General features: G+C 40.0%; 1 protein-coding gene across 2 annotated transcripts in view; it reads left to right on the top strand.

The window, feature by feature from the left end:
* Positions 1-16,656, top strand: part of gpc5c (glypican 5c) — a 111,451-nt gene that overhangs the window by 58,302 nt on the left and 36,493 nt on the right. For both annotated transcript variants that reach the window (XM_078264230.1, XM_078264229.1), the window contains one exon: positions 8,231-8,351. In XM_078264230.1, the coding sequence (XP_078120356.1) occupies positions 8,231-8,351 (121 nt within the window). The remainder of the gene's footprint in view (positions 1-8,230; positions 8,352-16,656) is intronic.

Here is a 16,656-nt window from a genome sequence, read left to right as displayed (position 1 = left end):
ATCTAAATCAATTGACATGTGGGAATGTGGCCGCCAAAGAGGCAAGAGACAAGATTTAGGATATGCAGAATAAGCTTTAGTCCAATTAATCTCAGTCAAATATAAATCATTCAGTATTACACTGTAGTTTTTAAGGATTACATTGTTAAAAAGGAAATTAACTATTCATAGTAGTAGTTTTGGATGTAAGGCAAAGCTATGAGTGTCTGTGAATCTTATACTCACATAATGTATATGGTTAAAGGTCCCATATTGTGTAGTTAGTATGATGACTGGAAATTCATCATGGGTTAAATATGTATTCATTAGGAGTTAGTAGTTCAGTTCAGTTTCATGGCACAGATGACCCTTTTTTGTTATTTAAATGTTTTTTTTAATTGTAATGTAACTTTTCTGTGGACACACACACACACAACAATTTAGTCATTGTCTATCATTTACTCACTGGATAACAGAGGTGTGTTTGCTTTCCTAGCACAATTTAACATTAACATTGGACTTACAGTACAGTACTTTTCTGGCAGAGACTACTATATGTTGTCTCCCTATGATATCTCCTCATAATGTCACTGTAACATGCAGAGTTGTCAGGGATTCAAAGGACCTGTCTTTACATGCTGCCACTGGGAAATAGCATTAGTGTCTGCTAATCATCAGAGATGATAGTCAATTGCTCAATATATTTCTATATTTTTGAAGGATATTATCCTGTTGATACACTGCATCAGGGCATCAATTTAATAAACTTGAGGATTTTAATGAAATGTCCTGCTTTTGAGCTAGTACAAGATGATTGTTGATGCAAATTACTGAAGCAAAGATAAACAGTGTACCTAAAATTCCTGGCATAAAATGTCAAGCCCCAAGCACACCTTGGTGTGCTTTTTTTATTACTGATATAAAGTTTGTGCATCAAATATATCAACAAAACCCATCTCAGAGATGATGTGCATCCATTTCTCCCACTGCCAGATACTGGCAAAGAGCTCTGCAGACAGCTTGTGGTACTGTATGACTGCAATTAGACAAATTACGATCCAATAGGCCTACCTGCTGTTTGTTTATTTTATAGCATCTATGGGTCATAAGTCCCAAGTTATATTAATTCTGTATGTTAACTAAAATTAAAATATAAGCTACAATGAAAAGGTTAAAGGAGACCTATTGTGTTTTTCCCTATTTCCTGTCATATCTATATTGTTACAATGTTGGATGTTCATATTAAATGTGGCCGAATCTTAAAATAATGAGGTAAACATATTTCAAAGAAATCCCTAAACCAAAACCCTCAAATTTCACACTGTTCTGAACGCACTGGTTTAAACAGTTTTCCTACTCTGGGCACTCTATGGTTATCTGCTCCGGGCACGCTACTGAGGTATTAACGTTACATACACTGCCACATGAAGCTACATGCTAACTCTAGAGAAACCTGTAATCTTGGTTGCAGCAAAAACATTTCTGCTGGAACATCCCGCTGTGTGGTGTTTGGTTTAGAAGCCTGTATTGGTGATTTGTGATGGTAGAAAGTGTGGCTATACTCTGTTACAGTCCACTACTAACTACATTTATCTACATGCTAACACCAGAGAAAGCTAAGCCTCTGTCCTGTTAGACAGGTTGTTGTGTAGCCACACCCTAAAGCATGCCCTGCTTCCTCGTCTATTTTTAAACTAAACGGGCAGTAATTGACTAAATCTACATCTACACATTACTACATCTTGTTGTATTGAAGAAGACTTAAAATTAGCAATTGAGACCAAAAACCTGTTAGGAAAATGTTTACTGAAATAATAAATCAAATGAGAAGTAGGGTCGCCCCCTGCTTGAAATAAAAGTTACTTCCACATTGGCTTTACTTTTTAGACCTCGAAGCTCCATCAATTATATGTGACAGTCTATGCAGAGCACAGATGCGGAGACTCTGGAGATCCGGAAATGCTGACCAATCAGAGCAGACTGGACTTTTTTGTAGGGGGGCTTAAACTCTAATGGAGCATCTGAGACAGTGAGTGAATACAGGTGCAGCAGCGATGGGCAGTATGAAAAAGTGTTTAAAGTAGTGTTCAAAGAGATCTGGCCAATTGGTCTGCGCTGCCGGCATCGCTACCGTCCATGATTGCTGTTGTTAAAATGAACATAGTTCCTTGTGTGAATTTCTTAAGTACAATGATGCCCTTACCCCCACCAATACATTTCTGGAAGAAAGTTGATACCGTAATTTGGCAGTATATTTGGAAGAATGAACAACCTATGCTAAAATACTCTACCCTGCAACGTACCATAAACACGGGAGGCCTAGCCCTCCCCAACCTTAAAGCGTATCACAGAGACTTTCAGCTACGGGCCCTCAGAGTGTGGATGGACCCCTCATCTACAGTCCCATGGAGGGAAATAGAGCAAAACCTCACTGGAAGTCTAAGATTGCAATACCTTGCTTTTGCAGGTGTGTGCCCTAAAAAGTGTATGCTAGCCCATGGCCCTATTATCACTAACACACTGACCAACTTTAAACAGGTCGAGGAGCACCTATGATACACCAATAAGTGGCATTTTAATACCCCAATATGGCACAATGCACACCTATTGTCTGGTAACAAACCTTTTACTTGTAACCAGTGGAGTGACAGAGGTAGTTATACTTTAGACCAACTATTCAATGATGAAGGTATGTTAAGTTTTGAAGACCCGAGAGCTAGCTTTGAGGTCCCTAAGACATCCTTTTTCCTTTATCTTCGCTTAAGATCAGCCCTAAAATGTTATGGCGTGCCATGGGGGAACAGTCTTGAGACACACCCAATCATTAAATGGCTTGTTGATTCTCTGTGAGAGGATTGGTGTCCAAGATTTATGTTAAACTGATGCAAGTATCCGTAGGAGAACTCCCAATAGTAAAGAAATGGGAGCGAGAGCTGAGCCCTGAGGGGAACGTAATTAATTGGGAGACAGTTTGGGACATTTCCCACTGTTCCAAGAACCTAAATCACCAGCAGATCCACTTCAACATATGCCATAGGACATATTGGACTCCTCAGAAGAGATACGTCTCTAAAGTCATTCCAACACCCTATTGCACGTTCTGTCAACCTGAACAAACTGGAACTTTCCTGCACATGCTCTGGGAGAACAGGTGCATCTGTTTTGGAATAAAACAACATCAATAATATCTGATGTGATAGGATGTTGACTTCCTACTGACCCGATAGTTTTTTTCTTAATGACGACTCTAAATTACATCTGCTTGGGAGACAGAGGAAAATTTGGCTAGCTGGCTCAACCGCAACCAAGAAAATGATAGCTCAACGCTGGCTCCCCCCCTACTCGCTTTGTATAAAACAGTGGTTGGCGTATTTTCTAGACATAGTTATGCTTGAGCTCTCTACAGCAAGGATTAACAAAGCCAAGTCATCAACTATAGACCTATGGAGAAAGGCTGCAGCACAGGTATCGGTCCTAGTGACCTCAATACCACAAGAATTAGAGGAAAGCCACCAGGCAAGGTGTGATTTTTGTTTTGTTTTGTTTTCTTCTATATTGGTTTGTTTTGTTTTCCCCGAGACCGCAGAGTGTGGGGGGTGGGAGAGGGTTCTGGTTCTTGTTTGATTGTAGTTGTTTGTACTGATAACAGTATATATATACTGTATAAAGAGAGACACGCACATACTGTATACACAAAACATCGAGCTCATTGAATCCCTGGTGAGTGTGAGGGTTGTGGGCTCATTAAACCTTCCAGCCAGACCTCAGTGATCCGACAAGAACTGAGCAGAGATGAAAGACAACAGTAATCTGCTTTACCTGGGGCCTCTGGCTACGGCTAGCATTCTCAATACCGTTCATCAAATGTTTACACATCTTTGAAATGTTATTATTCATGTTGTAGCCTGCTCTGTTTACACCATATACAACAAATGTCAGGCACATGAGTGCGCTGAAAATGTGCATATGTTTGTTACTGTTATCTCCCTGTACACCTTGAATGATGAATATTTAATTTCAGTTTTTCTGCCTTACAACAGGCTATCATTCCTGCAGGCTTCAAAAAGATCAAGACAGTTCAGTTTGGGGTCAGCATGGGGGAGTGGAGGTGCTCCAGGCGGAGAGAAAGACGAGAACAGACAAAGCTGCCTTTAGGACAGTGCATCAATTGGGCATTCACAGGGGAATTAGTCAATTCTTTAAAAAGGAGTGTCAGCTATGACTCAGAAGCCATACATGTATAGCTAGTCAGTTTGAATGTTTGTTGAGATTGACCGTTTGAGACCACCAGAGGAGAGTACAGACTGCTGATTGCAGAAAGCTGTTATTCATTTATTAGCAAGATATATCATTCAGGTGCTGCAGTCTTTAATTTTTCTTGTACAATTTTCAGCTCTATGTTTACAATCACACTTTAATTCACTGTAACATAAGGCTTCAGTGAGAACTAATTTGAAACAGTAAATGATTGCCATTGGCAGGAACATCTGATGTCTGCTCCAGATCCGTCCAGAAATTTGCAGCATTGATTGTCTGTCTATCAGGTAATCGGCTCTGGGATGTCCTGCTGTGTCAGTTGTCACTTCCCCTCCATGATATCAAACACACCCTGCAATGAAATGTTCCAGGCCGAACACACTGCCAACTCACCCTGACACTTCCCTTTCATTAGCATCCCATCTGATGAGCTCATTTCCGCGCCAACACTGTTATTCCAAGCCAAGCCTGAAGACAGACATGCATATGTTTCTAAATACACAGGCCCCCACTTTCAGCCACTGCTTAGGGAGCTGTTTGATACGTCAATTTATCATTTATGTCAGAGGGGGGGAAAGTTGAAAGTCCAAAAGCTATCGATTGTTTCCATCTTGACAAGAGAAGATTCAGAGCCGCTGGCAATTAAGAGCTTCAATTGTTGTCAAAGTAGACAGTGGTGTGTGTGTGTGTGTGTGTGTGTGTGTGTGTGTGTGTGTGTGTGTGTGTGTGTGTGTGTGTGTGTGTGTGTGTGTGTGTGTGTGCGTGCTCACGGGTTTGTGAGGCTGGGGGAGTGGTTGAAGTAGGGAGGTATCCACTTTGCAAATTCACTAGTCTAACAAGCAATTGAAGGAGGAAGAGGAAATAAACAAGAAGGGGATGTAAAGTAATGTGTAGCGGCAGAGGGTTAAGCGAGAAATGTTTGCATTTTTATGGAATCGATCTGTAAAGCGCTGTTTCAGCAAGTTGAGGGAGCACAGACCTTATTAAGAGATTGCTTAGATCACAGGCCAGAGACTCTCAAGTTCAGCACTTTTATGATTGCCCCCGCTCATATTCACATGCATATGTACAAGTGTGTGCATGCACAACCACATACAAAATCACGCAAATACCCATAAGCACATCCATATAAACACATTCACATACACCATCCATAATCACTTTATCAGCCTTGTATTGCCCGTGGAAGCATCAATTGATTTGATGCCAGTACACATCATTCCTCTCGCTATGCTAATGCTAGTCGTCCTTGCTATGCTAATGCTAATGGTCCACGCATGGAAGATTAGCATCAACATATCATTCTCAAATTAATTTGGTTAATAGTTTAATGACTATGCAATAAAATAATCCACTTTATGTATGTAAGTCTGTGAATCTGACACTCACATAATGTATATATGGTTAAAGGTCCCATATTGTGCTCAAATTCAGTTCATAGTTGTTGTAGTTGTAGTAGTTGTTGTAAATGTTTAAAAAACACATTATCTTTCTTAAACTATCTCTCTGAATATATCGTTCCTCATCCTCTGTCTTAAACGTTCTGTTTTAGCGCCTGTCTCTATAAAACCCCTCCCAAAAAAGCCCAGTCTGCTCTGATTGGTCTCGTTGACGGGTTTTCCACCATTGCGCTCTCTGCGTCTCTGCATTGTCATTACAGCCGGGGAATTACTGTAACGGCACTGTAGCGACACTTCCTATATATTTATTGAAAAGTTATGACATCACAACCATACCTTGAAGTCTTGACGGCTCGTTAAAAGGCACAGTTTCTGAATATGGGCTGTGTGTATTTCTCTGTGGGTTGAACATTTCAAAGACATAGAAATTGCACTTTTTACAATATGGGACCTTTAGGAGCTTTAGGCAGTAACCAAAAGGATATGATCACGGATACAAATTAGTTACTTTTACAGTTTGTTGTTTAACCTCAGGGAGTCGCGATATTTGGGATGAGCCTGAAGTAGGAGGGGGATGAGACAATGTCTGTGTACTGTAGATGTCTACAGCAGGCTTAGTGTGAAAAAGAGTTTGAAGGTCAGTAGGCCTATGTTCTAATATTTACAGCCTTTCTGTAATATTAATGTACTTTCACTTTCTTGATAAAAAGTTGATGAACTTCTAAAGCCTATAGTGTGTCAGCACTTCTCTATGACAGGCTGTTGTCTTATCATTTCCCTAAAATCAGGAGTAAGTAGCTTCTCTGTTGTTTTTACTCACTAACCACTATTCTACTAGTAACGCATTGCAAACACACTGGTTGGTATAATTAGTGAATCTGCTTGTAGGTTATAAACAAATTAGTTATTGGCCAATTAATCTGTATCCTTTCTTTACTGTAAAACTATCGGATCTTAGTCGGCTTAGCATCGCTAGCGTTCGCCTTAGCCAACTCCTTCACCACTAACGGAGCGAGCTGGAAAATCCAGAACCCTGTGGGGAGGAGGGCCACAACAACATGGCCACCAACAAAACTCAGCAAAGATTGTTCTTGCTCGGGCTTTAACGTCTGGATATTCGGCAGCGTTGTCACAGCGGACCGAATTGCTTAGCTCACATCTTTCTTTGCCGCCATTACGGAACTACAACTCAAATTAGCGCGCAACCTCAACGTCATCGTTCTCAGCCACTCCCTCTGTTCGCTGATTGGACCGGTAAAGATTTGGCCGGAGAAAACCCGTGAATATACCGCAAACCCAGACAATGTACTGAAGGAAAATGAAAATTGAGCGGAAGTACTTAGGAGGGCGGAGCCAGGCTAGGTCCATGGCAAGAGAAGACATCCAATTTGTTTATAAAAAAAACTTGTAAAACGTCTGGACTATTACGTACCTTTAGTTCATAACATTTCCAGTAATTACATAAATTACTACAGACAAAATCCAAAAAATATATATTTACTGTAGGTAAGCAAACTGAGGATTTTCATTCTTTCTTGTTTGCCTCAAAACTGGTATAAAATAAAAAAGGAAAGAATAATTTCACTCTTTTCTTGAAGAAAATATTGTTTGTGTAAAGTCACTTAAATTATTCAAACTGTAAAGATGAAAAGTATGTATGTTCTGTATTGGTGTTTGATGCTAGTGTTTTTGCTGTCAGTATGTTCGGATTGACAGTGGGCCTCAACTGTGCATGGTGTATCTCGATACACTGTCATTTCAGCCAAAACAACGTTTGTGTCTATTATACTAAAATAAAACACTTCCCCTCTACATCAGGCAACTGCTAGAAATGTTAGACTCCCTGACATCAGCTCAACAACAGCTCTGACAAAATCAACAGCTATAATCCCCCCCGAGCTGCAGGCCCACGGAGCATGCCAGGGATTAAAGGGTCCAGCTCACCATGCCTCTCAATTTAATTTTTTACAAGGTTGTCATATTTACAACAGTCATATTTTCATTTAAAATATTGTTAATCACAGTAGAACATAAAAGCTACTTTAAGTGATGTTTTGACCAAATTTGATGCAAAAATGATTGCATAATGGATCTTTTAATGTTTTCCGTGCAACGTGCTCTGTGTTTTGTCTTTGACAAATGAGGCCCAAATGGTTTTTAGTTTATGTTGACAAAATGCTGCGGCACAGTTGGCAGACTTCGAAATGCAGACATTGATGGACTACATGATAAACTAAACTAAAACCCAAACAAACATCGGTTTGGTGTTTAGTTAAATTGACAGTAAAAGCAAAAGCTTATTTTTCAAGCATAACTCAGTAAAGTCCAAGACGTAAATCCCACTGTGTTCCTGGGTATAGAATAATTACACATTGTTACATGCAATAAAGAATCCCTGAATAACAAACACATACAGTACTGCACATTAACAAGCAGAATAAAGCAAGATAACACCTGAATATGGCTGGTGTTTTGTAAATCAAACACATCTTGTCAGTGTTATTACAACTAACTGGATATTTGCAGCTATTTGACACCTATATTTCCCATTTATTTCTCTAAATATCTGACCCTACCTTTTTTCTTTCTTACAGCTATACTGGCAGAGTTGTAGGAAATGGTCTGCACGCCCAGAGGCAAAACCCAGCGGTCAAAGTTCGCAGTCCGAACCCTACACTGGCTGAGGTCAAGGAGAGGTTGGAGCGCTTCAACCAGGTAGGATGATCATTGCTCAGTGTGGGGACATCACTCATCACTAATAGAGTTAAATATGTACTTTTGTACACATAAACACACATACATATATATATGAACAAGCACATATATATATATATATATATATGTGCTTGTTCACCCATCTGTCACATAATATCTGAGCGTTCACTAATGTTTTTGCCTGTATTTGTATAAGAACAATTGTTTCCAGTATTAAATATGTCACCAAAGTAAAGCAGGTCAAAAGTTATTCGTCAACCAAAGTAGCCTATTATGTAACCAACAACACTGATGTCTTAATTGATAGGGCTTTTGTTTAATTAGTACGCCTCAAACAATATACCACATAGCCAGAAGTGCTAAAACGTCCTTGCCATTTTTCTCAGATCCAAAGACTTGTTTTGAGCGCAGAGGCAGATATCAAAGATAAATGGAAAGGACAGAGTGTGAAAGGGAGATGGTGACAAAAAAAAGTGAATTACTGTGCAAAGAAAAAAGAAGAAAGATGAGAGGCGGGAGCAAAAGGTCAGGAGTGAGTGACAGATAGGCAGAGATGACACAAGCAGCTTCAAAGTGACACTGTTTGTCATGTAGATGGGGTTTAGGGCTGAATAGGACCAAGAAGAAAAGGGCCATTTCACACAGTCCCTAGAGGCCATTTGAGGAGACAAACGGACTAGGATTCGGTTCCCCTTCGCCTGCCTGCCCTTTTGTTGCCCTGAGACTTATGCCCACAGATAGCACACCAGCCATCTCTCACTTTCTATCTCTATATCCCTCTTTTTTTCCCCTGTTTTTACCCTTTTGCTAGCTATTTGATTGCTGAAGTTTCTAATACACCTAGAAAACTTGTTTGCCATTTTTCTAAATTGTCTTTCTCTCTGTTATGCATTTCTGTTTTGCTCTTCTTCCACTTCCTATCATGTTTCTCAATATCAATTCTGTATCATCATCTGCACACATCCTCTTCCATCGAGCTCCTTCTTTTTTACTCTCACATCCATACATTTATTTACCTTCTCCTTTCACATGTGCCTTGTACACTATCACACAAATATCTCCCAGCCAGCCTGTCTATCTGTCTGCCACTGACAGCTTAAGATAATTTCTGTCTAACCACAACATCTTTGTGCATGGTGGCTGTCAAGTGCCCTGTTGTCATGATAACTATGCGGAGTTGAGCGGGTGTCCTGTTGACCTTTACAGGGTTGAAAAAGCCTACCTTGAATTTGTGCCAGATAAGAGGAAGGGATTACAGAGTGTTCAACTGCATAATGTGGCAGGCTTTCCAAGGTACATAAGAACAGTTAAACATCCACAAGTGCAGAAATATATTTTATCACGTGTGTGCGCACGCCTGCATGCACACAGACAGCTTTATATAGTTGCAGTATAATATAAATATATATATATATATTAACCTGTAGATAAAATCGAGTTCATTTCTAAATTTACCTGAATTTACTCACCTGTGACTGCTACTCACCCTAGTTACTATCCAAACTGTTTCATATCGATCAAAGTGATTTTGTTCAGAAAGATCCTCTGCCAACTGCTGTAATAGGGTACCCTGGAAATCCAGAGTTCTCTCGGAAGTCTGGAAGTCGGAATTCACAAGTGCCCAGTCAACTGGAACGCCCCCTAAAGTTGGATTTCTGACTCGGAAAGTCAGAGAACCTCACCAACCCCAAACAAAGCCGACCTCAAAATCCAACATGGCTGCTCCGTGCATCAACAGTAGTGAAATATGTAGTAATGTACTGTTTATTAGCACTTCTGTCACTCTATATACTATCTGTCACTTAGCACTATTTATGTCTTGTTAAACCAGTCGTACACACAGTGCTGTCCATCCTCTATCTGTGGACATGTTGTTATGGTGTTTGTATGCACAAAATAGAGAATAATGCATTTTTTATCAACTGGTATTGCTAACAATCGCTAACCCGGCTAGAGCAAACACCACTGTGAAATAATGGTTAATTCCGAGTTGTTATACTGGAACGCGGTCAACTCAGGTGTGATGTCATTCCTAGTTCTGGCTTCCGTCTTCCAAGGTAAATAGAAAGCGGCATAATACCATTTCAGGCACAAAAGACCTGTGACAGACTTAAAGGCCCACTTCTTATTTTTGTTGTATCATAGCATCTCCAAATGTCTTTCTACCTCAACTACTTTTTTAACTGACTCGTTAAAATGAGAATGGCTGAAATTCGGGACAGTGAAGTTGCAGGGTTGGCGGGGTCCCGCCAGTAATGCAATGTACTCCGGTACATTGCATTACATTCATTGTCACAGTAACAGTAAAAAAACGCGAAACTCAACACTAACATGTCTTATTTGTGAATATAATAATATAGTTCAGCACTTTTATGATATAATCATGAAGCTGTCTGTCTGTAATTAGGGAAAAGAAACACAATGACTGTGTTGTATACAACAGTGTGACGTCTGCGTCTCCTCGGTGCAAAATGCCAAATTCTTTCCTTCAAGCATTGCAAAACACTTTATTTGGATCTCGTAAGGAAGCAATGATCCACAGGTATTTCCCTCCCCACTCCTCCCGGTACCTGCAGTAACAGCTTTGCTTTTTGGCTGGATGTTCCCCAGGTCCCGCGATACCGGGCTCCATGTCAACATTGAATGGTTTAATTTCCTCTCCGTAAATGTTTTAATTCATCAACGGCATATGCGTAGTCACTCTGCGTAGTTGTTTATCAATTTCCGGCACTACTGTACACAGCTTTAAAAAAATCTCCAACAACCATAATTAATGTAGGTTACGGACATAACAGTGCTCGTATGTGGGTAACACTAAAATTGTAGTTTCACAATGATCAGTATTTCATGTTTTAGTAGGCTATAACTAATCAAAACTCAGGTTTACTCTAATTGTCAGGACAAACAGGACAGGATTCAGGATTCGGGACAACTGCTGAGAATTTGGGACTGTTCAAAATCTTTCGGGACATATGGTCACCCTATGGTCCTTAGTCAGATATTATAAATATAATATAAATAATTGTCAGTTTGACCTTATTAAACGGGAGGAAATCACAGTCCTGTCCAGAATGCTTTAATAAAACCCTCAAGACAAATATCAGCATAATGATGTCACCTGTCTTGTTGTCTACTTTTCCGAGCAAACAAGGTGGCCACTTGTCTTTTTTTATCCTTGCTACAGAGCCCTTAACAGATGTTCGGAGACAGGGCCAATGTATAAGAATCTTCCAGGTGGGTGAGTCAGTTTACAAAATAAGGTCCTATTCAGATTGATTTTGGCAAGCCCATCTGGATCCCTCTCCAAATTGCAAACTTTCCTAGAAAGATGAATTGCATTTCAATCAGGAGGGAGTAGTCTACAGCTATTAAGCTTTGTTGATCCATACAGTTTATGAAAATGTGTTTGCGCAGACTCCATAACTTGGCACTGACTTAGCTTTGTGATTGTGAACATGAGCTCCATAACTTGTAATATAAGTCTGTAATATAACCTTAAACGATATTGACAAATCAATAATAGAGCAATAATGAACAGCAATTTCTACGTGGAACCTGTGTGGATAAGTGAGAGGAGTATTTTTTGGCTTAGTGAACCAGAAAAATTGTTAAAGTTGTAGAATAAAAGAGGGAGGCAGGAAAGTCAATGTTTTAAGGCATCAAAATTTTTCAGAGTCCGCGTTAACATGCGACACCGCTCTTCTCTCTGATTTTTAAGAAATGAAAGTGCACTGCACACAGTAGGTAGTTCAGGGGGGGACTGGGAGTACGGAGAATTCCTAGCAAATATACAAAGCTGGTCCACACTTGAAATATCAGTAGCCATTAAAGTTCTTGGCTCTGATCAGGAACACCTGCAAGCCCCTGCTGATACAGTATGTCAGGGCAAGTTAGTGGAAAGAGTCGGAGAAGTATAACTGATTACATCTTTAAATAAATGTATTGCTTAAAACATCTGATCTGTTGTTATTAAAAGGCAGGACACTTTCAAAGTCTGGCAACCCCACACTGAGTATAAGTACAATACCTGACCTTGACTATAAGAAAAAGCTTAACAGAAAGGAACATTGTTAACTAATGCATTTGCTGAGATGTCTTCCATGGACTAATCAAACTAATGTCTCTCTACAGTTGTTACTTTTAGTTCTTAGAGTGTGTGTTTGTGTGTGTGTGTGTGTGTGTGTGTGTGTGTGTGTGTGTGTGTGTGTGTGTGTGTGTGTGTGTGTGTGTGTGTGTGTGTGTGTGTGTGTGTTCCTCCACATACTTTTATCCTTGCAAAACCACTTTGAGTTACAGATGTTGGACATGTTGGACACAAGTAGTGAAGACCGATACAAATGACTTATTTGGGGTTAAGGTTTGAATTGTCTGTAAGTGTTAGAAGTAAAATAGGGCATCTCTGTATGTTTGTCCTATCACCCTTGGAGCTAGTTTTGGTCATATTCACTCAAAGTAAAAAACATTTTTTTTTAAACACACTGGACTGATTTGAAATTGTTTGACTTTAAAGGTATTGCAGGTATGTCAATGAGTCCCTAATCTGAGCTTTTCCAGATTATAATAACTTCCATTTCTGGCGTTAGTGAGGTTAAGACGTTTATATTTTTACCTACTGGAGAGTAGTTAGAGCCAGAGCACTGTGGCAGTAAGAGGATTGGGAAACTACTGCTAATGTATCACAGACTCTGACTCAGAGCTGCATAGAGCTGCATCAGAGCTGCATACAAAATGTGTGTGTGTGTGTGTGTGTGTGTGTGTGTGTGTGTGTGTGTGTGTGTGTGTGTGTGTGTGTGTGTGTGTGTGTGTGTGGTAGACAGGTTAGAATGGTGCAATAGGACAGAGGAATCAGTTGTACATTTGCGTTCAACACATCTTCATGCACATAGACATACAATACATACAAGCTGGAAATAACACGCTAACACACACACACACACACACACACACACACACACACACACACACACACACACACACACATGACAAGCCTGATCTCTTGACCTCCTATAAAATGTATCTCCTCTGACTATCCTCTCTCTCTCTCTCTCTCTCTCTCTCTCTCTCTCTCTCTCTCTCTCTGCCTGTAAATATTGCTAATGTGGACAATAAATGTTTCAAAGTAGATTTTTGATTCCCGGCCATCAGTCCAGCTGTTTTTGGGTGGGGATCTTTTTCACAATGGTCTATCTGTTTCCATGTGAGTACTAAGGCCAGATCATTTGTCAGTTTGTCAATTTGCACTTTGGTTAAATGCAAAATCAGCAGTGCAGGAGAAATACACCTAGACACTTATTCTCACGCTTTATTCTCGTCTTTATTTACACACACACACATACACACAAACACAGAAAGTATCATTACCTCCTCCAAAGATTATGGAAAAATTACCAGACAGCTCTGTTTTCATGAAACTTGGTGGAGGGGTGTAGCTTGGGCCAAAAAAAAAAACATTACATTTTGGAGCGGATCCGAATCACAAGGCGGATACATAAAATTATGTTTCACTTTTGTTAACAATGTGAGATAAATACCATGCATCGTAAAATCCAGTAGATGGTCGTACATTTTAATAGTGACAAAACATACCCAGTTGTAGAAATATGATGACTCCATATCAACAACCCACATTCACGGGTACCAGTGATCCTCTGGGGTAGCCTACACATGTAGTTGCTCAGACTTCATACAGAAAGCAGTCGCTATGGAGCACTCAGGGACAGTGGTTTCATGAATTATTTCCCTATGAGTGTAAGAAAAATGTCTTCCTTGTGAACATACAGTTTTTGTAACAACAAGCTGCCATGTTCCTGATGTTATTTCCATTTCGTCATTATTTCCAATTTAGAAGTACATAATAAATGCACAGCTAAGATGATGACATAATTCAAATAGTTTTCCAGACATATATGGTGGTTGCGCTTGCAGATTTGAATAACATAGAAGACTGGACTATTGGGGTTGGCGGAGGTCTGCACTCTCCCAAGTGCCCTTTTACTCAGAAATGGTGAAAGCTGTGGTCGATGGAGTGTTGGAAAGACTCCAGCATAAAAATCCAGTACAGAGAAGCCAGTTGTATGCGTGATTGATGGGATAAACTACTGCTTTGCTGTCTGGCTTGGCCAGTGGCCCGGTCAGGTTCCCCATCAGAGAAGCCTTACTTGAGTTTAACACACACTCAGCATATCCCCTCTGTGGATCTAGTCAATCCTCAGATCTATCAGCTACTGCAGGGACTCTCTTGTTAGTGAGGACAGTTTGTGCATTATCTTTAGAAGACCATAAACAAAAACTAAATACAATGTTTTATGTTAATTCCTAAAAAGCATATAATTTAGTCATATGAGAAACCCCCAGTTGGTTTTGTGACTTCAATATGCCTTCACAGTATATGTCTCTTTTACTGTATGCTTTAGCAATGTCTGTGGCAGTCAGAAAGCGTTTGTGCTTTAAAGAGTTAGTGGAGTCCAGGGATGAAGAAAAAGTTGGGGTTGAGCTGGCAGCCTGTCACAGGGAGGGGAGAGATTCTTTCCACTTGAAGAAGATGATGGAGTTGGCCTTCACAGGAGCTCTGCTGCTCTTTGCTGCTGCTGTGGCAACGATACAGCAACAAGTCTTGCTGCCTACGGCTGTCTGTCAGCTTGGCAACCAAACTTCATGAACCCCGACTGGAACTTAAGTATACCATTTTTTTTGTACCATCATAATTAGATGCAAAGCTCATAAAAATCCAGTGAACTGCGACTATTTTTCCACATTGGGTCATATTCACTCTCCCCGTGGGTTTCACTTCCATACAGACAGTGATTCTTGTCATGTGGAGAAAATATGTGACCTGTTTCTGTTATTGGCACACAGTTGTGCAAATCCCCTTCTTCAATCTGATATGGTGTGCATTTGTTAAAGTAAAGTAAAACACCATGTTCCAAAGGCTCATGTGTCTTCACATATTTAGTAAACATTATTGAAGGAAGAAGGGGGTTTTAGTTTTTTTCTTCAATAAAGTAAAATATTCCATTTGGGATGATGGGCTACAAAGATGTTCTCAATTAGGGCTTACATTTCTTTTTATTCCAAAAGTAAGGAACTATCAACTTTTTATAACTTCTTTAAGTTTTTTTATTAGCCAAGCATAAGCCCTGGGATCATGCATTTGGTTGTGTGCGTGTGTGCGTGCATCTCTCTGCAACTCATTTTTTGTGCACATTTATGACTGTATGTTCAAGGGCCTCTCATGGTGATTCACAATTTTTGTAAAACCTATTTTATTGATGGCTCTGTTGTATACCGTCATTGACTGTTTCAGTAGCAAAAGGCATTTCCTGCAATCTAGGCTAGGCTAAAAACAAGCCTTACCTAGTCTGTTGCAGACCACATTTTACCATACCCGATATGTTATGATCAACTAAAGTTAGGCACGATACGAGATGAATAAATTCCTGTTTTAATTGTTGCCACCATCTTGACTGTAGAGCTGTTATGGGAGGCTGGAAATATGACAGTGGCACCTAGCCACCTCCGATGTGGTGGTGTACGTGCAGTTTGGACACACACCATTCTGCGGTGGTATTTCTTGGCCTTAATGTATTCAACTCTTCCTTATTTGGGTAGGGAAAGAGAGACACACCTGGCAGAGATCTGCACTCTACCGAGTGCATTTTTTTAGTTTGTATATGTTGTAATACATTTATTTTTTAATAATGGAAACATTTTGCACACTGGGAATCCCTAACCGTACCCTTTATAAAAAGTGAATAGTACAGTTGCATATAAAGACTGATCTTGCAATTTTAAGATCAGTAATGTACTGTATCACTCAACGTTTAACCTGAAAGTCGTTTTAGTTTTAGTTTTTTTGGGCAAAGTCCAGTTCTGGATAATTAGATAGTCCAAGGAAAGGTAACTTTCATATTCTTCTTGTTCTCTGTCTCACCTGCACTGTATTAAAGTTGTATGACTAATGCAGCACGTGGGTTGACGATAACCATAATGATGGACGTTCATGGGGAGTGACCTAGAGTGGCACCATATCACGGGGGCTCTTCGAACCTTTTGTGCTGCTGCCGTGTAAGGACTTATGTAGCCTAGTTTGAAGTCTGTTAGACTTTTGCTTCCAAGCAACACGGCAGCAGCAGAAGCCTTCACTGTCTGTTGACCCTCACATCTCACACAACAGAGGTTTCAGTAACCTGGTAGCTGTTGGGACATGCTCTTAGAAAACTGATGATGTCACTCAAACTGTCATACATTTTTTAACAACAGCTCCATCACTTGCCCGACAAAAGCCAAAGTTTATTCACTCGTACAT

This window comes from Sander vitreus, chromosome 12 (genome assembly GCF_031162955.1).
Source record: "Sander vitreus isolate 19-12246 chromosome 12, sanVit1, whole genome shotgun sequence".
Classification (NCBI taxonomy): Eukaryota; Metazoa; Chordata; class Actinopteri; order Perciformes; family Percidae; genus Sander; species Sander vitreus.
This window is presented reverse-complemented; position numbering and strand designations above follow the sequence as displayed.